The sequence below is a fragment of the Oncorhynchus keta genome, chromosome 22 (assembly GCF_023373465.1).
Source record: "Oncorhynchus keta strain PuntledgeMale-10-30-2019 chromosome 22, Oket_V2, whole genome shotgun sequence".
NCBI classification, from domain to species: domain Eukaryota; kingdom Metazoa; phylum Chordata; class Actinopteri; order Salmoniformes; family Salmonidae; genus Oncorhynchus; species Oncorhynchus keta.
In genome coordinates, this window is record NC_068442.1 from 40,934,419 (window position 1) to 40,957,496 (window position 23,078).

Genomic DNA, 23,078 nt, shown 5'->3' on the forward strand with positions numbered 1-23,078 from the left:
AGGGAATGAGAACTATACAAACAAAACCCAGAACATCTTTATGGTGCCACCTTAGGCTTTTTTTCCTGTATATTTCTGTGTAGTGTGTGCAATTAGTCCATTTAGTTGCTGGAAGTCATGGAGAAAGCTTTACAGTGCTTGTGCTGTATTTTTAGCTACAAAGGTTCTGTCCACGTTTTGACATGGAATTGAGGGCCTCCTTTTAAAATGGGATGATGTGAACTTATTACGTACTTAGCATCAACACTTGGTTGAAACTAGAGGTGAACCGATTAATCAGAACGGCCCATGAAATAATCCCTAATTAAAAGTTTTCATAGCAATAGGAAATCTGTATTTTTGGGCGCCGATTTAAAAAAAAATATATATATATATTTTTTTTTAAATTTTCATACCTTTATTTAACTAGGCAAGTCAGTTAAGAACACATTCTTATTTTCAATGACTGCCAAGGAACCGTGGGTTAACTGGAACGAATTGCAAAAATCGCTGAAGTTGGAGACTTATCTCCTCACCAACTTCAAACATCAGCTATCCGAGCAGCTAACCGATCGCTGCAGCTGTACATAGTCTATTGGTAAATAGCTCACCCTTTTCACCTACCTCATTCCCATACTGTTTTTATTTATTTACTTTTCTGCTCTTTTGCACACCAATATCTCTACCTGTACATGCCCATCTGATCATTTATCACTCCAGTGTTAATCTGCAAAATTGTATTATTCGCCTACCTCCTCATGCCTTTTGCACACATTGTATATAGACTGCCCATTTTTTTTTTTCTACTGTGTTATTGACTTGCTAATTGTTTACTCCATGTGTAACTCTGTGTTGTCTGTTCACACTGCTATGCTTTATCTTGGCCAGGTCGCAGTTGCAAATGAGAACTTGTTCTCAACTAGCCTACCTGGTTAAATAAAGGTGAAATAAATAAAAATAAATAAAAAACTGCCTCGTTCAGGGGCAGAACGACAGATTTTCACCTTGGTTTTACATTACATTTAAGTCATTTAGCAGACGCTCTTATCCAGAGCGACTTACAAATTGGTGCATTCACCTTATGACATCCAGTGGAACAGCCACTTTACAATAGTGCATCTAAATCTTTTAAGGGGGGTGAGAAGGATTACTTTATCCTATCCTAGGTATTCCTTAAAGAGGTAGGGTTTCAGGTGTCTCCGGAAGGTGGTGATTGACTCCGCTGTCCTGGCGTCGTGAGGGAGTTTGTTCCACCATTGGGAGGCCAGAGCAGCGAACAGTTTTGACTGGGCTGAGCGGGAACTGTACTTCCTCAGTGGTAGGGAGGCGAGCAGGCCAGAGGTGGATGAACGCAGTGCCCTTGTTTGGGTGTAGGGCCTGATCAGAGCCTGGAGGTACTGAGGTTTCCGTTCCCCTCACAGCTCCGTAGGCAAGCACCATGGTCTTGTAGCGGATGCGAGCTTCAACTGGAAGCCAGTGGAGAGAGCGGAGGAGCGGGGTGACGTGAGAGAACTTGGGAAGGTTGAACACCAGATGGGCTGCGGCGTTCTGGATGAGTTGTAGGGGTTTAATGGCACAGGCAGGGAGCCCAGCCAACAGCGAGTTGCAGTAATCCAGACGGGAGATGACAAGTGCCTGGATTAGGACCTGCGCCGCTTCCTGTGTGAGGCAGGGTCGTACTCTGCGGATGTTGTAGAGCATGAACCTACAGGAACGGGCCACCGCCTTGATGTTAGTTGAGAACGACAGGGTGTTGTCCAGGATCACGCCAAGGTTCTTAGCGCTCTGGGAGGAGGACACAATGGAGTTGTCAACCGTGATGGCGAGATCATGGAACGGGCAGTCCTTCCCCGGGAGGAAGAGCAGCTCCGTCTTGCCGAGGTTCAGCTTGAGGTGGTGATCCGTCATCCACACTGATATGTCTGCCAGACATGCAGAGATGCGATTCGCCACCTGGTCATCAGAAGGGGGAAAGGAGAAGATTAATTGTGTGTCGTCTGCATAGCAATGATAGGAGAGACCATGTGAGGTTATGACAGAGCCAAGTGACTTGGTGTATAGCGAGAATAGGAGAGGGCATGGAACAGAGCCCTGGGGGACACCAGTGGTGAGAGCGCGTGGTGATTCATTCTCGCCACGCCACCTGGTAGGAGCGACCTGTCAGATAGGACGCAATCCAAGCGTGGGCCGCGCCGGAGATGCCCAACTCGGAGAGGGTGGAGAGGAGGATCTGATGGTTCACAGTATCGAAGGCAGCCGATAGGTCTAGAAGGATGAGAGCAGAGGAGAGAGAGTTAGCAGTGCGGAGCGCCTCCGTGATACAGAGAAGAGCAGTCTCAGTTGAATGACTAGTCTTGACCTGACTGATTTGGATCAAGAAGGTCATTCTGAGAGAGATAGCGGGAGAGCTGGCCAAGGACGGCACGTTCAAGAGTTTGAGAGAAAAGAAAGAAGGGATACTGGTCTGTAGTTGTTGACATCGGAGGGATCGAGTGTAGGTTTTTTCAGAAGGGTGCAACTCTCGCTCTCTTGAAGACGGAAGGGACGTAGCCAGCGGTCAGGGATGAGTTGATGAGCGAGGTGAGGTAAGGGAGAAGGTCTCCGGAAATGGTCTGGAGAAGAGAGGAGGGGATAGGGTCAAGCGGGCAGGTTGTTGGGCGGGCGGCCGGCCGTCACAAGACGCGAGATTTCATCTGGAGAGAGAGGGGAGAAAGAGGTCAGAGCACAGGGTAGGGCAGTGTGTGAGCAGAACCAGCGGTGTCGTTTGACTTTGCAAACGAGGATCGGATGTCCTCAACCTTTTCAAAATGGTTGACGAAGTCATCTGCAGAGAGGGAGGAGGAGGGGGAGGAGGATTCAGGAGGGAGGAGAAGGTGGCAAAGAGCTTCCTAGGGTTAGAGGCAGATGCTTGGAATTTAGAGTGGTAGAAAGTGGCTTTAGCAGCAGAGACAGAGGAGGAAAATGTAGAGAGGAGGGAGTGAAAGGATGCCAGGTCCGCAGGGAGGCGAGTTTTCCTCCATTTCCGCTCGGCTGCCCGGAGCCCTGTTCTGTGAGCTCGCAATGAGTCGTCGAGCCACGGAGCGGGAGGGGAGGACCGAGCCGGCCTGGAGGATAGGGGACATAGAGAGTCAAAGGATGCAGAAAGGGAGGAGAGGGTTGAGGAGGCAGAATCAGGAGATAGGTTGGAGAATGTTTGAGCAGAGGGAAGAGATGATAGGATGGAAGAGGAGAGAGTAGCGGGGAGAGAGAGCGAAGGTTGGGACGGCGCGATACCATCCGAGTAAATCTCGGGCAGTGTGGGAAGTGTTGGATGAGAGCGAGAGGGAAAAGGATACAAGGTAGTGGTCGGAGACTTGGAGGGGAGTTGCAATGAGGTTAGTGGAAGAACAGCATCTAGTAAAGATGAGGTCGAGCGTATTGCCTGCCTTGTGAGTAGGGGGGAAGGTGAGAGGGTGAGGTCAAAAGAGGAGAGGAGTGGAAAGAAGGAGGCAGAGAGGAATGAGTCAAAGGTAGACGTGGGAGGTTAAAGTCGCCCAGAACTGTGAGAGGTGAGCCGTCCTCAGGAAAGGAGCTTATCAAGGCATCAAGCTCATTGATGAACTCTCCCCTTCGAGGGAACCTGGAGGGCGATAAATGATAAGGATGTTAAGCTTGAAAGGGCTGGTAACTGTGACAGCATGGAATTCAAAGGAGGCGATAGACAGATGGGTAAGGGGAGAAAGAGAGAATGACCACTTGGGAGAGATGAGGATCCCGGTGCCACCACCCCGCTGACCAGAAGCTCTCCCGTGTGCGAGAACACGTGGGCGGACGAAGAGAGAGCAGTAGGAGTAGCAGTGTTATCTGTGGTGATCCATGTTTCCGTCAGTGCCAAGAAGTCGAGGGACTGGAGGGAGGCATAGGCTGAGATGAACTCTGCCTTGTTGGCCGCAGATCGGCAGTTCCAGAGGCTACCGGAGACCTGGAACTCCACGTGGGTCGGTGCGCTGGGACCACCAGATTAGGATAGGGTAAGTAAGGCCACGCGGTGTGGAGCGTTTGTATGGTCTGTGCAGAGAGGAGAGAACAGGGATAGACAGACACATAGTTGACAGGCTACAGAAGAGGCTACGCTAATGCAAGGAGATTGGAATGACAAGTGGACTACACGTCTCGAATGTTCAGAAAGTTAAGCTTACGTAGCAAGAATCTTATTGACTAAAATGATTAAAATGATACAGTTCTGCTGAAGTAGGCTAGCTGGCAGTGGCTGCGTTGTTGACACTACACTAATCAAGTCGTTCCGTTGAGTGTAATAGTTTCTACAGTGCTGCTATTCGGGGGCTAGCTGGCTAGCTAGCAGTGTTGATTACGTTACGTTGCGTTAAAAGAACGACAATAGCTGGCTAGCTAACCTAGAAAATCGCTCTAGACTACACAATTATCTTTGATACAAAGACGTCTTCAACTGGTCCAACGCAATAACGACCTGCCTCTCTCTCGTTCCACTCCACAAGGAGACTGACTGCCTGTTACGCGAATGCAGTAAGCCAATGTAAGTTGCTAGCTAGCATTAATCTTATAAAAAACAATCAATCATAATCACTAGTTAACTACACATGGTTGATGATATTACTAGATATTATCTAACATGTCCTGCGTTGCATATAATCTGACTGAGCATACAAGTATCTAAGTATCTGGCTGAGCGGTGGTAGGCAGAAGCAGGCGCGTAAACATTAATTCAAACAGCACTTTTGTGCGTTTTGCTAGCAGCTCTTCGTTGTGCGTCAAGCATTGCGCTGTTTATGACTTCAAGCCTATCAACTCCCGAGATGAGGCTGGTGTAACCGAAGTGAAATGGCTAGCTAATTAGCGCGTTAGTGTTTCAAACATCACTCGCTCTGAGCCTTCTAGTAGTTGTTTCCCTTGCTCTGCATGGGTAACACTGCTTCGATGGTGGCTGTGTTGCTGGTTCGAGCCCAGGGAGGAGCGAGGAGAGGGACGGAAGATATACTGTTACACTGGCAAAACTATAGTGCCTATAAGAACATCCAATAGTCAAAGGTTAATGAAATACAAATGGTATAGAGGGAAATAGTCCTATTCCTATAATAACTACAACCTAAAACTTCTTACCTGGGAATATTGAAGACTCATGTCTAAAGGAACCACCAGCTTTCATATGTTCTCATGTTCTTAGCAAGGAACTGAAACGTTAGCTTTCTTACATGGCACATATTGCACTTTTACTTCTCCAACACTTTTGTTTTTGCATGATTTAAACCAAATTGAACATGTTTCATTATTTACTTGAGGCTAAATTGATTTTATTGATGTATTATATTAAGTTAAAATAAGTGTTCATTCAGTATTGTTGTAATTGTCATTATTACAAATAAATAAATAAAAATCGTCCGATTAATTGGTATTGGCTTTTTTTGGTCCTCCAATAATCGGTCGACCTCTAGTCGAGACGTACTACAGCTGAATCTCTGTGTGTGTGTATTTGGCCATGTCATTCCAGAAAGAGTTGTCAAACACCCATTGGACAGGAATGTCTCAGATCCCACTGTACATTCCAGCTTTTTCTGCCATCTTCCCCAAAAGGCCCTAGCGCCCACCTACTCCACTACATCACTCCCCAAAAACCTAGGGAATGTCTCTTCCCATTGTGAGAGGCAGGGAATAACAACTTAATCCGTGGCGATATTGAAATTTACGGGAGATTTTAATCTCCAGTGCCCATTTATTTGAAATGAGGATTTGGGGTGAATTTAAACTTGCTTTGTTAATTGTCATGAAATGTATACAAGTCCTGGTATAGGTATAGGCTAGTATATAGCCCTCAGAACAACTTGCCCACTTCCCTTTGTTGCTGTTTTGCTGGTGCTTTAAGCACCCATTTCCCCACCTCGTTATGGTCCTGTAATGCTGTGAGTCTCTAATGTATGGTGTTGGCTCAGACGGCAGCCTGTTGTGTTAATTACAGGCTGTTTCAGTTCTAATCACGGTGATCTGTTCCATGATTCACTATTTGGCTGTTTCTCTGCCCGGGCTTCTCCCAGTGACCTCATTAGCATGCCACTGTGCTGAAGAATTAATCACTTGACACACTGTGTCGTGTAGCCGTCTTCATCGACCTGGCCAAGGCCTTCGACTCTGTCAATCACCATATTCTTATCGGCAGACTCAGTAGCCTCGGTTTTTCTAATTACTGCCTTGCCTGGTTCACCAACTACTTTGCAGACAGAAAGGTGAAATAAAATAAATAAATAAATGCTAGCCTCTGGACGCAATTATTATTTTTTTTCAGTTGAAGTCGGAAGTTTACATTTAACAAAATTTTCAACCACTCCACAAATTTCTTGTTATCAAACTTTAGTTTTTGCAAGTCGGTTAGGACTTCTACTTTGCATGACACAAGTAATTTTTCCAACAATTGTTTACAGACAGATTATTTAACTTATAATTCACTGTATCACAATTCCAGTGGGTCAGAAGTTTACATACACTAAGTTGACTGCCTTTTAAACAGCTTGGACAATTCCAGAAAATTATGTCTTGGCGTTAATTAGCCTATCAGTAGCTTCTAACTTAATTTGAGTCAACATCCCAACCGTGAAGCACGGGGGTGACAGCATCATGTTGTTGGGGGTGCTTTGCTGCAGGAGGGACTGGTGCACTTCACAAAATAGATTGCATCATGAGGTAGGAAAATTGTGGATATTTTGAAGCAACATCAAGACATCCGTCAGGAAGGTAAAGCGTGGTTGTAAATGAGTCTTCCAAATGGACAATGACCCCAAGCATACTTCCAAAGTTGTGACAAAATGGCATAAGGGCAACAAAGTCAAGGTATTGGAGTGGCCATAACAAAGCCCTGACCTCAATCCCATAGAAAATATGCGGGCAGAACTGAAAAAGTGTGTGCGAGCATGGAGGCCTACAAACCTGACTGTTACACCAGCTCTGTCAGGAGGAATGGGTCAAAATTCAACCAACTAATTGTGTGAAGCTTGGGGAAGGCTACCCAAAACGTTTAACCCAAGTTAAACAACTTTAAACAAGGCAATGATGCCAAATACTAATTGAGTGTATGTAAACGTCTTACCCACTCTGAATGTGATGAAATAAATAAAAGCTGAAATACATCATACATCTCTCCACTATTATTCTGACATTTCACATTAAAATAAACATGGTGGTCCTAACTGACCTAAAACGGGGATTTTTTTTACTGGGATTAAATATCAGGAATTGTGCAACTGAGTTTAAATGTATTTGGCTAAGGTGTATGTAAACTTCTGACTTCAACTGTATATACATGAAAAACAAATATTGTATGTATGAAAAGCTGATCCATTAAGATGTCTGGAGAAAAATGAATAAATCCATTGCAAAATAATGCGTTAAATCCTCAAGCTGCTTGGAAATTAGTGTTGGGTGTGTTCTATTTTTACTCACGCAAAAGATGTGAGGTCCTCATAGGCACTATAGCTAAGTGTACTGGGCAAAATTGGCATAAATTGTGTTGACTATCCCTGTGTCCAGTGTTCCCGCCGAGGAGATTATTTTTTCAAAACCGACAGACTGCCTCACGATCGTGCCTTGAGGACAAAGTAACGAGGCTGATGGGCGTAAAGCTTTTCCAAGGATTTGACAGTTTTTACTTCCCATCTGTTCTCTTTGATCAGGCAAAGGTCTGCTGCAAACGCAAGTAAATTAGAAGCACATTGTGTTCATCAGGCCCAGTCCTAGTAGTTCTGCTACCACCCTAGGCCAGATCAACATATGCTGCCCCTGTGTCATGTATAGTATATAGTCTATCAATCCATTCCAAAACTTGAGTAATAATGTGTATCATGTATCAACATTGTTGCCAACTAGTCACATTGGATAGTTGCAATCATTAGGATGCCTATTGCCTATAGTATGAAACAGAGTTATCAATAAGCCAACTATATCACACATGACACCAGTCATGACCCCACGATAGTTCAAATGACAAACATAATATGAATTAGCATGTTACCTTAAATGCATGGCACTGGCCTCGTTTCACAGGAGCATTGTAAAATAAGCTTTCTCTCAATGAACCAGCCTTAACAAATGTTTATTTTCATATCGGATTTGATTGTCCAACAACAGTTTTATAACGTCTTCAATTTGTGGCTGCCTTGAGTGCGTTGGGCTAAATTACATTTTTATTTTACCTTTATTTAACTAGGCAAGTCAGTTAAGAACAAATTCTTATTTTCAATGACAGACTAGGAACAGGTGGGTTAACTGCCTGTTCAGGGGCAGAACGACAGATTTGTACCTTGTCAGCTCGGGGGTTTGAACTTGCAACCTTCCGGTTACTAGTCCAACGCTCTAACCACTATGCTACCCTGCTGCCCCAAGAGGCCTAAATTGTCATTTGAAACTGCTGTGTTTTGTAATTTATTAATTAAACTGTTCATACAAATAATCAGGCCAGGTCGTTCATAATTTATACATTATACATTTTAAACCATTTTATATTTTTTTATTTCACCTTTTAACCAGGTAGGCCAGTTGAGAACAAGTTCTCATTTACAACTGCGGCCTGGCCAAGATAAAGCAAAGCAGTGCATCAAAAAACAACAGTTGCACATGGGATAAACAAAAGTACAGTCAATAACACAATTGAAAAATCAATATACGGTGTGTGCAAATGGAGTAAGGAGGTAAGGCAATAAATAGGCCATAGTAGTGAAGTAATTACAATTTAGCAAATTAACACTGGAGTGATAGATGTGCAAGTAGAAATACTGGTGTGCAAAACAAGTAAATAGAAACAATATGAGGATGAGGTAGGCAGTTGTATGGGCTATTTACAGATGGGCTATGTAAAGCTTCAACGATTGGTAAGCTGCTCAGATAGCTGATGCTTCAAGTTAGTGAGGGAGATATGAGTCTCCAACTTTCCAGTTATTGGCAGCAGAGAACTGGAAGGAAAGGCTGCCATAGGTGTTGGCTTTGGGGATGACCAGTGAGATATACCTGCTGGAGCACATGCTACGGGTAGGTTTTATGGTTACCAGTGAGCTGAGATAAGGCAGAGCTTTACCTAGCAAAGCCTTATAGATGACCTGGAGCCAGTGGGTCTGGCGGTGAATATGTAGCGAGGGCCAGCTGACGAGAGCATATAAGTTGCAGTGGTGGGTGATATGGGGCTTTGGTGACAAAACGGATGGCACTGTGATATAGACTGCATCCAGTTTGCTGAGTAGAGTGTTGGAGGCTATTTTGTAATTGACATCGCCAAAGTCGAGGATCGGTAGGATGGTATGTTTGGTAGTGTGAGTGAAGGAGGCTTTGTTGTGAAATAGGAAGCCGATTCTAGATTTACTTTTGGATTGGAGATGCTTAGTGTGAGTCTGGAAGGAGAGTTTAGTCTAGCCAGACACCATGGAATTTGTAGTTGTCCACATATTGAGTCCGAACCTTCCAGAGTTGTGATGCTGGGCGGGTGTGGGCAGCGATCGGTTGAATAACATGCGTTTTGTTTTACTAGCGTTTTAAGAGCAGTTGGAGGCCACAGAAGGAGTGTTCTATGGCATTGAAGCTCGTTTGGAGGTTTGTTTACAGTGTCCAAAGAAGGGCCAGAAGTATACAGAATGGGGTCGTCTGCGTAGAGTTGGATCAAGGAATCATCCGCAGCAAGAGCGACATCGTTGATATATACAGTGAAAAGTCGCCCTGAGAATTGAAGCCTGTGGTACCCCCATAGAGACTGCCAGAGGTCTGGACAACAGGCCCTCCAATTTGACACACTGAACTCTATTAGAGAAGTAGTTGGTGAAGCAGTCATTTGAGAAGCCAAGACTGTTGAGTCTGCCGATAAGAATGTGGTGCTGCTGCACAGTACTGTCTTTTATCGATGGCGATTATGATATCGTTTAGTATCTTGAGCGTGGCTGAAGTGCACCCATGACCAGCTCGGAAACCGGATTGCACAGCGGAGATGGTACGGTGGGATTCAAAATGGTCTGTGATCTGTTTAACATTGCTTTCAAAGACTTTAGAAAGGCAGGGCAGGATGGATATAGGTCTGTAACAGTTTGGGTCTCGAGTGTCACACCCTTTGAAGAGCGGGATGACCGTGGCAGCTTTCCAATCTTTCAGAATCTCAGACGATACGAAACAGACTTAGTAATAGGGGTTACAACAATGGTGGAGGATAATGTTAGAGGGTCCAGATTGTCTAGCCCAGCTGATTTGTACGGGTCCAGGTTTTGCAGCTCTTTCAGAACATTTGCTATCTGGATTTGGGTGAAGGAGAAGCTGGGAGGCTTAGGCAAGTAGCTGCAGGGGGTGTGGAGTTGTTGGTTGGGGTAGCCAGGAGGAAAGCATGGCCAGCCGTAGAGATGCTTATTGAAATTATCGTGGATTTATCAGTGGTGACAGTGTTTCCTAGCCTCCGTGCAGTGGGCAGCTGGGAGGAGGTGCTCTTATTCTCCATGGACTTAACATTGTCCCAAAACATTTGAGTTAGAGCTACAGGATGCAAATTTCTGTTTGAAAAAGCTAGACTTTGCTTTCCTGACTGACTGAGTGTTGGTTCCTGACTTCCCTGAAAAGTTGCGTATCGCAGTGACTATTCGATGCTATTGTCTGCCACAGGATGTTTGTGGTTGAGGGCAGTCAGGTCTGGAGTGAACCAAGGGCTATATCTGTTTTTAGCACTACATTTTTGGAAAGTGGCATGCTTTTTTAAGATGGTGAGGAAATTACTTGTAAGAACAACCAGGTATCCTCTACTGACGGGATGAGGTCAATATCCTTCCAGGATGCCCGGGCCAGGTCGGTTAGAAAGGCGCCTGCTTGCAGAAGTGTTTGACAGTGATCAGGTGGTCGTTTGACCGCTGACCCATAATGGATGCAGGCAATGAGGCAGTGATCCCTAAGATCCTGATTGAAAACACCAGTTGTATTTGGAGGGCAAGTTGGTCAGGATAATATCTACAAGGGAGACTCCTCCCCGTTTGGCAGTTCTATCTTGACGGAAAATGTTGTAGTTGGATGGAAATCTCAGAATTTTTGGGGGCCTTCCTAAGCCAGGATTCGGACATGGCAAGGACATCAGGGTTGGTGGAGTGTGCTAAAGCAGTGAGTAAAATAAACTAAGGGAGGAGGCTTCTGATGTTTACATGCATGAAATCAAGGATTTTACGGTTCCGGTATTACTGTGTCGGCAACTTGTTCTACTAGGATAAATGTTTTTATAGCGGGGAGGAAGACAAATTTTCAATAAAACCTGTCGTTGATATAAGGTCATTATACTTTTATTTTATTACAACTTGAGGCTATTTTTTATTCTGATGAATGACCATAATCTAAATGTGATTCTGAGCACCGTGGGTGAACGTCCTAAAGCCGTACACACCCAATCCATATGGATGTCTGGTAAATTAAAATCTTGCAGGTCACGTTGTCCGGCACCTCATTTTCCTAATGAAAACCGTGGTACACACGCACAAATGTACATAGATGATACGTTTTTTATTGTATCTTTTTATTTAGATCTTGTAAAAGAAAATACAATGTTATATTCTCCTACATTCCTCTCACATTCCAAACTTCAAAGTGTTTCCTTTCAAATGGTATCAAGAATATTGCATATCCTTGCTGCAGGCAGTTAGAAGTCATTTTAGGCCAAAAATAAATAAAGAGTGGATCCTTGAGGTTTTAAAGGGATCTCCTTCCTTTGTAAACCTTAACATGGTACAGAGCAGGAGTAGTACATTTTCACTGTTTACTGTGGCTGGCAGAGTGCTTCATTCACTATGGAACCTACTGCATAGGAGAACTGAGAAAAGGTACTTAACACAGGCCTGAGAGAGAGAGCAGCTCACAGACAGCGGTCAACACTACAGACCTGGCAGGGAGAATAGGGGATGGAAAAAGACTGTGCATGCACGTGCCCACGGCACGTTCACATATCCAATGTTTGTGTGCTTTTTTTGTCCATTCTGTTTCCCTGTCTGAACGGGGTAGTCTCCTACTCTGACTTTCTGTTTTATAAAGTGATTTGACATTTCATTGTTTTTTAAATAAATTAATAAAAAATCTAAGGTCCCTAAGTTCTGTAGCTCAGTTGGTAGAGTATGGCGCTTGTAACGCCAGGGTAGTGGGTTCGATCCCCGGGACCACCCATACGTAGAATGTATGCACACATGACTGTAAGTCGCTTTGGATAAAAGCGTCTGCTAAATGGCATATATTATTATTATATTAAGAACAGTGGCCATTATTCTTAAATGGAAAAAGTTTTTAACCACCAAGACTACCAAGAGCTGGCTGCCCAACCAAACTGAGAAGGACCTTTGTCAAGGTGGTGACCAAGAACCCAATGGTCACTCTGAAGGAGATCCTCTATGGAGATGGTTTTCCTTCTGGAAGGTTCCCCCATCTCTGCAGCACTCCACCAACCAGGCCTTTATGGTAGAGTGGCCAGACGCTAGCCACTCCTTAGTAAAAGGCACCTAAAGGACACTCAGACCATGAGAAACAAGATCCTCTGGTCTGATGAAACCAAGATTGAACACTATGGCCTAAATGCCAAGCGTCACGTCTGGAGGAAACCTGGCACCATCCCTACCCTGAAGCATGGTGGTGGCCACATCATGCTGTGGGGATGTTTTTCAGCGGCAGAGTCTGGAAGAGTAGTCAGGATCGAGGGAAAGATGAACGGAACAAAGTACAGAGAGTTCCTTGATGAAAACCTGCTCCAGAGCGCTCAGGACCTCAGGGCTGGGGCAAAGGTTCACCTTCCAACAGGACAACGACCCTAAGCACACAGCCAAGACAATGCAGGAGTAGCTTCTATACAAGTCTTTGAATGTCCTTAAGTGACCCAGCCAGAGCCTGGACTTAAACCCAATCGAACATCTCTAAAGAGACCTCAAAATAGCTGTGCAGCATGCTCCCCATCAAATCAAAATGTATTCATATAGCCCTTCGTACATCAGCTGATATCTCAAAGTGCTGTACAGAAACCCAGCCAAAAACAGCAAGCAATGCAGGTGTAGAAGCCCATCCAACCAGACAGAGCTTGAGAAGATCTGCAGAGAATAATGGGGAAAAACTCCCCAAATACAGGTTTGCCATTCTTGTAGCCATACCCATGATGACTCGAGGCTGTAATTGCTGACAAAGGTGCATAAAAAGTACTGTGTGAAGTGTCTGAATACTTGTGAAAATATATTTCAGTTTTATTTGTATTTGTCTAGGGGGGGGGATGGTAACGAGACCCGTAACATAACTCATGCAAAGTATAATAGTGACAAAGTATCAGTGAGAACGAAAAACCAGACAACTTAATTACCGTCAAACACTCAGGGTTTATTTGAAAACACACGGTAAAGGGGGGGCAGGAAAAGGGGCTGAGCTGGACCCAAGGAAATAAATAATAAGTATCCAAAAATACCCCTAAACTAGACTAGCCTACTTCAATACAGCTAACTAACCAAAAATACAGTGGGTGGTCTGCCCCGTTCTAACTAGTGTTTTTAAACTAAGTTTACCTACAGGTAGTGTATGCACATGGGTGACTTTTGTACCCCCTTTTCCCACCAGCAAACACCATAACACAAACAATACTCACAGGTGGGGACAAAGTGATCTGGAGATGCTAAAACAAACAAGAGAATTACCGAGAGATTGTTTTACAGAGAGAGATTGAGCTCCTGAGAAAACAGTTGACAGGGTTTTTAAACCAAGGGAATGTGAATGGGCAATGGAAACAGGAGATGGTGTGTCTTCTGATTAGCGACTGATTGGGGAATGATTGCCACCTGTGAGGAGGGGAGAAGGAGAGAAAATTAAAATTACACAAAAGGACACACGCACAGAATACCTGTATCCGCAACAGTCACAAAAGGCGACTAAATGGTTGCAAAGTTCACCAACAATGTTTCAACTAAAGCCTTCATAAACTACTCAAGTCTTATTAAACTGGTACAGGGGAATGGTGATATGAAGCTGTGTGATGAGTGCCTGTAATGGCCTGACCGGAAAGGAAATGCGTAACAGAGTAGCTCATGTCGGTGTTATGTGAGGAGCAGGGTTGGACATCTAGCAATTCTGGCAAATGCCAGATCGGCTGCACTATTTTTTTTTTTTAATGGGCTGGTCGAAATTGACACTCACAAATATTTGATAAAGGGAAAAAAAATAAAGGTGACAGGGCCATTGGACCATGGGCTTGCTAATATTGTTTTATTTTTTTTGCACAATTTCTTTACACTTAACTATAATGAGCCTTTTGCTGATCAGCGGCCCCCTGACCAAGATGGACCGGCCTGGGTTTCTCACATTCAAAGTCAAACGTGGCATCAGCAGAGACTTTTTTCCGACTCTGTCATCCGACTCTCAGCCCAGATCGTGGTTTGTAAAAAATGGGAAGGCTCCCTATAAAAGTAGAAAGAGCACATTCTACATTTTCACCTCACTCAAAACAACCTATTTTGGGGGATGCTAAAACCCTGATTTTATTAAACAGTTAAGTGCATTATCCTCATTCTTATAATGAAAGCTTCTGCCCTGTGCCTGATTCACTGGGGCATGCTGCTGTGATGAGCAAACCACTCTCCTCTGACTGCAAAGAAACTTGCACTGATCGTATAACATTTCAAAATGCAGTTGCAGGAAAAAACACCGCTTTGGAAGCTTTGTCCCCTTGTCGAAGAGAGGAGGGTCTCAGATTTCTGGAGGTAAACTTTCTGTATGTCAATTAGGCTTCATAGCAACTATTTTACAACCAAGATATTTGATATGGAGCGGCGCCCTCCCTGAAATGTGCACCGGCCATTGCAATTTGAACCTCCTTCAAACAGCACACACAAATAAATTGTATCAGTGAGTAGAAAAATGGCTTAATTGCCAAAGTTTCGCACTATCCCTTTAAGACTCAACTGGTGACATGACATGATATAGTTTATTAGTCTATCTGGTTGGCATGGAAACCCCCGCCTAGCCTGCTCAGTGTCGAAGTTTCAAGTTTTATTAGTATGTACAGGATACACATGGTATACTCTGTCCAACGAAATGCTTACCTGCAGGTGCCTTCGACAATGCAACAACAACAGAAGATAAAAATATGAACATAAAGTAAATGGCTCTGACTATAATAAACATTTTAGCATGAGTATAATACAGGAAGCTACAATTTATACTCCAATATTTACAAATTTGTGGGTGTGCGAGTGCATGTTTGCTGAAGTGCAGAGAATCAGAGCAGGTGGTCAGTCCAGTTCAAGTGTTCGGCAGTGTGATGGCTTGTAGATACTAACAGGCTTCTATCAGACCTCATGCTCTGATACGGTCTGCCCGACGGTAAGGGAGTGAACAGCTCATGGCTGGGGTATTTGTTCACAACCAGTTTTGATTTAAAAACAAAGCCCTGGTCTTCCAGTCTATTTCAGTTTTTGGTTTATCAACTTGATAAAAATAAATAAATCATCTCTTAGGCTATTATACTGACTTTGGAGTCTGTGACTGATCTAGACATGAGAAACCAGAACCGTGATGTCTGTGTCCAGTCCATTAAACCAGTTGATAATTGATTTCCTGTGGATAAAGAACCAGTCTAAACTTCCGGACCACCAGGACTTGAGCTAAAAAATAAAAAGAAGGGGGCGCTCAGCCGAACTATAAAATTCACTAAATAATTTACTTCCTTGTACAGTGTTGTGAATCATGACCCCCTAATGCTTATCGATAACAGTTCAGCAGCATATGGCTCTTACAGTGTAGTACTGGCTTCACACACACTCTTATAATCAGACCCTCCCTATTTGACACCACTGCCACAAATGTCACAGGTCTTAGACAAGAGGGACACAGTGGTGTGGAGTAGGATAGAATACTGGGAAGGAGCATGGTGATATCATGTTCTCCTCAGGCTCACCATGATCCTGGTGGCTGGATGCTGACTCGGTTGGTTGCTAACTGTTCACTGTGTACCTATCATTACCAACACTATACACTGAGTGTACAAAACATTTAAGAACACTTGCTCTTTCCATGACAGGTTGAACAGGTGCATCCAGGTGAAAGTTATGATCCTTTATTGATGTCACCTCTACCTCAATCAGTGTAGCTGACTGGGAGGATACGGGTTATAGAATGGGGGGGGTGTAACTCAATATTAAGGTGTTCCTAATGTTTGGTATACTCAGTGTATTAAAGGTTAAAGTGCACAGATAATTATCCTTAGTGATTTAGCCTCGTACTTAGCGACCGCATCGTGTCATGTTGTCGTGCCAACAATTACAGTACCACATACCATCTTGCTTTTATTATTGCTTTACTATCCCTGTCCTTTTAAGCAACAATTATCAACATGGCTTAGTTTGATACAGCTGATATTGTCTGCGGGGGTCACTTTGCTGATCTCCGCCATAACAGATTATAATCGGTCATCATGATGCTGCTTCAGGCTTCCCAGCAGACCGAGAGTTTGAGGTCAATGTAGTTCTGGGGCTGCCTGGGTCACTAGTTTTGCTTGGTCATGAATCAGTTTAGACACACAGGCCTGGCCTCCACAATCAACCAACCTCAATCCAATTGAGTTGGTTTGGGATGAGTTGGACCGTAGAGTAAAGGAAAAGCAGCCAGCAAGTGCTCAGCTTACGTCGGAACTCCTTCTAGACTGTTGGAAAAGCATTCCTCATGAAGCTGGTTGAGAGAATGCCAAGAGTGGGCAAAGCTGTCATCAAGGCAAAGGGTGGCTACTTTGAACAATCTCAAATATCAAAAAATATTTTGATTTGTTTAACCCTTTTTTAGTTATTATGTGATTACACATGTGTTATTTCATAGTTTTGATGTCTTCGCTATTACTCTACAATGTAGAAAATAGTAACAATTAAAAACCCTTTGAGTAGGTGTGTCAACTTTTGGTACTGTATGTATATATATATATATATATATATATATATTAAACTGTCTGCTCTCTTTTCTCCAGGCCCTGCAACATGGATTCTTTGACTTTGAGACATTTGACGTGGACGAATATGAGCACTACGAGGTAATGTTGTCATGGTGACATTGGACCCGCGCCAATAATAAGTGCCCACTCATCAATTTGAACTGCGAAACATCTGTAAAGGCAAACCGCAGCACACCTACAATATTCACAATCCCACTCTAAGATGTTACAAAACTTTGCGCTCCACTGATGACCTGACGTGACCTTTTAGATTCATAAATAGTCTTCTGTGAGCGTCATCAGTTTCATTTGACACAACTCTGCAAAAACAGACAGAATATTGTCACCGAAAAAAGTGTTTGGCACTTGGTCACTAAAACAAAAGCAGCAAAGAGGAGGGATTGGTCCTTTGCAAATTGAGCAGTTGTTGATAATGACCTATTGCGTACCAAACTAGCCTGTCTCTGCCGTCGTGCCATTGTTGGTCCCAGATCGGTTTGTGCAGTCTTGCCCACCTGCAGTGTAAGGTTAGGTTGTTACTAAAGATGGCTACTAACTGGAGGCCAATCTGATTAAGTAAAGGCTAAAGTCTTAGGAACGTTTTTAAGTCAGAGCAAAATGTCCATATCAGTCTGAGGCCCTGTTTAATGAGTCCTTTTATTTTTTGTACCTTTTTTTATTTAAACAGGGAAATCCCATTGAGACCAAAAGCTCCTTTACAAGGGATCCCTGCATGTACACAATTATTCAGATTCACAACATTCCCAATCAGTCGAGACAATCAGTCTTCTCCCTTCTCTCTGTGTTATAGCGAGTGGAAAACGGTGACTTCAACTGGATCGTGCCGGGGAAGTTTCTGGCCTTCAGTGGACCCCATCCCAAAAGTAAAATAGAGAATGGTGAGACGAGTTTTGGATTCAGTCCTTGACCTTTTATGTGCTCTTCCCCTTTTAAGAAAAACAGCCGCTGTTCTAGAGTAATTTAGTACAGTTGTCTCGACCGATGAACCTTGACAGGGTTCAGGTTTAGATTCAGGTAGACTTTCCCTATGCATCTGTTCTCGCTAATCCTTTCTCTTCTGTAACAGCAGATGGCACCATTAGTGTAGTAATACATTTGACAACATACTAAGGAAGATTGCTCTATGCTTCAACATAATCAGTTTTCCTTACCTACGTTTTACACAAATTAGCTTACCTTTAATCTCCTCCCCATCCCAACCCAGGCTACCCTCTCCATGCCCCAGAGGCGTACTTCCCCTACTTCCGGAAAAACAACATTACCACGGTGGTGCGGCTCAACAAGAAGATCTATGACGCCAAGCGCTTCACGGATGCCGGCTTCGACCACTACGACTTGTTCTTCGTGGATGGCAGCACACCCAACGACGTCATCACCCGCCGATTCCTGCACATCTGCGAGAGCACCGATGGAGCCGTGGCCGTTCACTGCAAGGGTGAGAGACACACACACTGCAGTATCTGTTGAGATATTTCAAATAGCTTGCCTGGTATATGGACTCTGCTTTTTTGGGACTATATTGATGTATTGCATTGGTGTGCCTGGAAAGCTAAATCACGCGTACCCTGACTATTTAAAATATGTTGAGAGGGATTTTAGAGTTCACAAAATGTAGCCTACATGGCTGAGCCAAGTTAATCAGTAATACAATGCTCAACTGTAGGCTACAATTTGTATTCTTGGCCCCAAAGGGCTGTTTTATGCAGGTCTGATACTTTGCTTAACAAGTCACATAATAAGTTGTATGGACTCATGCTGTGTGCAATAATAGTGTTTAACATGATTTTTGAATGACTTCCTCATCTCTGTACCCCACACATAGAATTATCGGTAAAGTCCATCAGTCGAGCAGTGAATTTCAAACACTGATTCAACCACAAAAACCAGGGATATATTCCAATGCCTCGCAAAGAAGGGCACCTATTGGTAGATGGGTAAAAATAAGAAAAGCAAACATTGAATATCCCTTTGAACATGGTGACGTTGTTAATACAAAGTGTTCTGTTTGGGGCAAATCCAATACAACACATTAATGAGTGCTGCTCTCCATATTTTCAAGCATAGTCATTGCTGCATCATGTCATGTGTATTCTTGTAATCGTTAAGGACTGGGGAGTTTTTCAGGATAACAAATGAACAGAATGGAGCTAAGCACAGGCAAAATCTTACATTAAAACCTGGTTCAGTCTTTCCACCAGACACTGGAAGATGATTTATCCTTTCAGCAGGACAATTTTTATTTATTTCACCTTTATTTAACCAGGTAGGCTAGTTGAGATCAAGTTCTCATTTACAACTGCGACCTGGCCAAGATAAAGCAAAGCAGTGAGACTCAAACAACAACACAGAGTTACACATGGAATAAACAAACATACAGTCAATAATACAATAGATATATTCAGTGTGTGCAAATGAGGTTGGACAAGGGGGGTGAGGCAATAAATAGGCCATAGTGGCTAAATTATTACAGCATGGCAAATTAAACACTAGGATGATAGATGTGCAGAAGATGAGTGAACAAGTCGCGATACTGGGGTGCAAAGGAGAAAATTAAATAACAATATGGTGATGAGGTAGTTGGATGGGCTATTTACAGATGGGCTATGTACAGGTGCAGTGATCTGTGAGCTGCTCTGACAGCTGGTGCTTACAGCTGCATCGCAGCGCTAGCTGTGCCACCAGAGACTCTGGGTTTGCGCCCAGGCTCTGTCGCAGCCAGCCGGTGTTTCCTCCGACACATTGGTGCGGCTGGCTTCCGGGTTGGATGCGCACTGTGTTAAGAAGCAGTGCGGCTTGGTTGGGTTGTAATTTCGGAGGACACATGACTTTCGACCTTCGTCTCTCCCGAGCCCGTATACGGGAGTTGTAGCGATGAGACTAAATTGTTTTTTTGTTTTTTAATTTCTATTGGAAGGATTTAATCATTTGCAATTATGTCTACTTATGATAAGGTAAAAGGTTTATGTTTCTGTATCAGTGGTTGATGGTAGATATATCCAATGCAAAAAACATTTACATTTAAATGGTATTAATATTTGCATTTAGTTCCATTAGTTCCTATATATTCCTGTTAATTCCCACAAAGTTTCCACCTCTGAATATTCCCCAAAATGTGCAACCCTACTAGATACGTAAACATTATTAAAGTGGCTAGTGATTCCTAATCTATGTCTGTAGGCAGCCGCCTCTGATGTGCTAGTGATGACTGTTTAGCAGTCTGATAGCCTTGAGCTGTTTTTCAGTTTCTTGGTCCCAGCTTTGATGCACCTGTACTGACCTCGCCTTCTGGACGATAGTGGGGTAAACAGGCAGTGGCTCAGGTGATTGATGTCCTTGATGATCTTTTTGGCCTTCCTATGGCACCGGGTGCAGTAGGTGTCCAGGAGGGTGAGAAGTTTGCCCCCGGTAATGCGTTGGACAGACTGCATCACCCTCTGGAGAGCTTTGCGGGTTGTGGGCGGTGCAGTTGCCATACCAGGCGGTGATGACAAAAGTATGTGGCAATTGTGCGCCGCCCTATGGGACTCCCAATCACAGCCTGGATTCGAAACCAGGGTGTCTGTAGTGACGCCTCTAGCACTGAGATGCAGTGCCTTAGATTGCTGCGACACTCGGGAGCCGTAATGAACTTATCCTCTGCAGCAGAAGTAACTCTGGGTCTTCCTTTCCTGTGGCGGTCCTCATTAGAGCCAGTTTCAACATAACACTTGATGGTTTTTATGACTGCACTTGAAAAAACTTTTAAAGTTCTTGAAATGTTCCACATTGACTGACGTTCATGTTTTAAAGTAATGATGGACTGTCGTTTCACTTTGCTTATTTGAGCTGTTTTTGCCATAATATGGACTTGGTCTTTTGCTAAATAGGACAATTTTTTTATTTATTTTTTATTAGGCTCTCCATTAGCTGTTCCAAAAGCAGCAGCTACTCTTCCTGGGGTCCACACAAAACATAATACAGAATGACATAATACAGAACATCAATAGACAAGAACATCTCAAAGACAGAACTACAAAAAAAATCATTTAAAGGCACATGTAGCCACATATCAATACATACACCCAAACTACCTAGGTCAAATAGGGGAGAGGTGTTGTGCTGCGAGGTGTTACTTTATCTGTTTTTTTGACACCAGGTTTGCTGTTTGAGCAATATGAGATTAGGATTATTTTCATCTGTATACCACCCCACCTTGTCACAGCACAACTGATTGGCTCAATGACTACCTCATGAAGCTGGTTGAGAGAATTCCAACAGTGTATAAAGCTGTTATCAAGGCAAAGGGTGGCTACTTTGAAGAATCTCCAATATAAAATATATGTATCTTGTTTTACACTTTTTTGGTTACTTCATGATTCCATATGTGTTATTTCAAAGTTGTGATGTCTTCACTATTATTCTATAATGTGGAAAATATATCGAAGAAACCTTGGAATGAGTATGTGTGTCCAAACTTTTGACGTGTGTATATGTGTGTGTATATATATATCTCAATCAGGTCTGATGACATTGTTACTTTTAATTTGTTCTATTCAATTCCTTATCCATGAAAAATTAAATCCTAATTATTTTCACTCGCTCATTCTTGTCATCAGCTGGCCTTGGGCGTACTGGCACCCTGATAGGCTGTTACCTAATGAAGCACTACCACTTCACGGCAGCAGAGACCATCGCCTGGATCAGGGTCTGCCGGCCGGGCTCTATTATCGGGCCTCAGCAGCACTTCTTGGAGGAGTAAGTACTCCTAATAGCTGGTCCTAGATCAGTTTCATTCAGCTACATGTCTCATTCATATACACTGAACAAAAATATAAATACAACAAGGTCAAAGATTTTAATGAGTTCCATTTCATATAGGGAAATCAGTTAATTGAAATAAATTAATTAGTCCCTAATCTATGGATTTCACAAGACTGGCAATACAGAGATGCATCTGTTGGTCGCAGATGCCTTAAAAAAAATACAAATATTCTCCAGCATGCCAGTGGCCATCGAAGGTGAGCATTTTCCCACTGAAGTCGGTTATGACGCCAAACTGTCAGGTCAAGGTCAAGATCCTGGTGAGGACAACGAGCACGCAGATGAGCTTCTCTGAGACGGTTTCTAACAGTAGATTTCTGATGTAGAAGTTCTTCAGTTGTGCAAACCGACAGTTTCATCAGCTGTCGAGGTTGCTGGTCTCATACAATCCCTCAGGTGATGAAGCCGGATGTGGGATGGCGTGGTTGGTTACACGTGGTCTGCGGTTGTGAGGCTGGTTGGACGTACTGCCAAATTCTCTAAAACATTGTTGGAGGCGGCTTACGGTAGAGAAATTAACATTTAATTCTCTGGCAACAGCTCTGGTGGACATACCTACATTCAGCATGCCAATTGCAAGCTCCCTCAAAACTTGAGTCATGTTTATTTTCTTTATTTTTTAAACACGATTTCAGTTTAATCCACCTGAAAACAACAAATAATACAACAAATATTGTGGTTAAATTCAAATATACTAATGGATAAAAACACTATTTTTCAAAGAAATGTTTAAAGAAGGTATAATTTTAGTGAATGATATCATGAATAGGACTGGTGGAGTTATGTCACACATGCAGCTAACACAGACATATGGAAATGTCTGCTCTACCCAAAATTACAACCAATTAATAGCAGCATTACCACAAAAATGGAAGAGGCAAGTAGAAGGGGAAAAGTAAGGAACTTGTATGTCGGCCCTGTTTTAAAGAACATAAATGGTTCAAGAAAAGTGTAATAAATAAAAACATGTACAAATTTCATTTAAGGACCAAAAAACTGACAGCTGTGCCATATAAATTGCAAAATAGTTGCGAAGAGATTTTCAATGTACCCATTCCATGGCACATGGTTTATGAATTGATAAGCAAAACTTCAAATGTTTCAATTTAAATTACTATACAAAATTCTTGCAACTAATAGAATGTTATATATATGGGGGATACAATCTTCCCAGCTCTGCAGATTCTGCTGTGAGGAGGCAGAGTCATTAGATCATTTATTTTGGTATTGTCCATATGTAGCTCGTTTTTGGTCACAGGTCCAGGAATGGCTGAAGAATTGCAACATTTGCCTAGAACTAATGATAGCAATACTGGGTGATTTGAAAAGCCATAGTCAA

The 23,078-nt window shown here is 43.2% G+C and overlaps 1 protein-coding gene across 8 annotated transcripts in view; it reads left to right on the forward strand.

The window, feature by feature from the left end:
- LOC118401499 (dual specificity protein phosphatase CDC14AB-like) overlaps positions 1 to 23,078 on the forward strand; it is a 72,721-nt gene that overhangs the window by 23,688 nt on the left and 25,955 nt on the right. For all 8 annotated transcript variants that reach the window (XM_035799059.2, XM_035799065.2, XM_035799060.2 and 5 more), the window contains 4 exons: positions 16,955 to 17,017; positions 17,730 to 17,817; positions 18,144 to 18,374; positions 21,535 to 21,673. In XM_035799059.2, the coding sequence (XP_035654952.1) occupies positions 16,955 to 17,017; positions 17,730 to 17,817; positions 18,144 to 18,374; positions 21,535 to 21,673 (521 nt within the window). The remainder of the gene's footprint in view (positions 1 to 16,954; positions 17,018 to 17,729; positions 17,818 to 18,143; positions 18,375 to 21,534; positions 21,674 to 23,078) is intronic.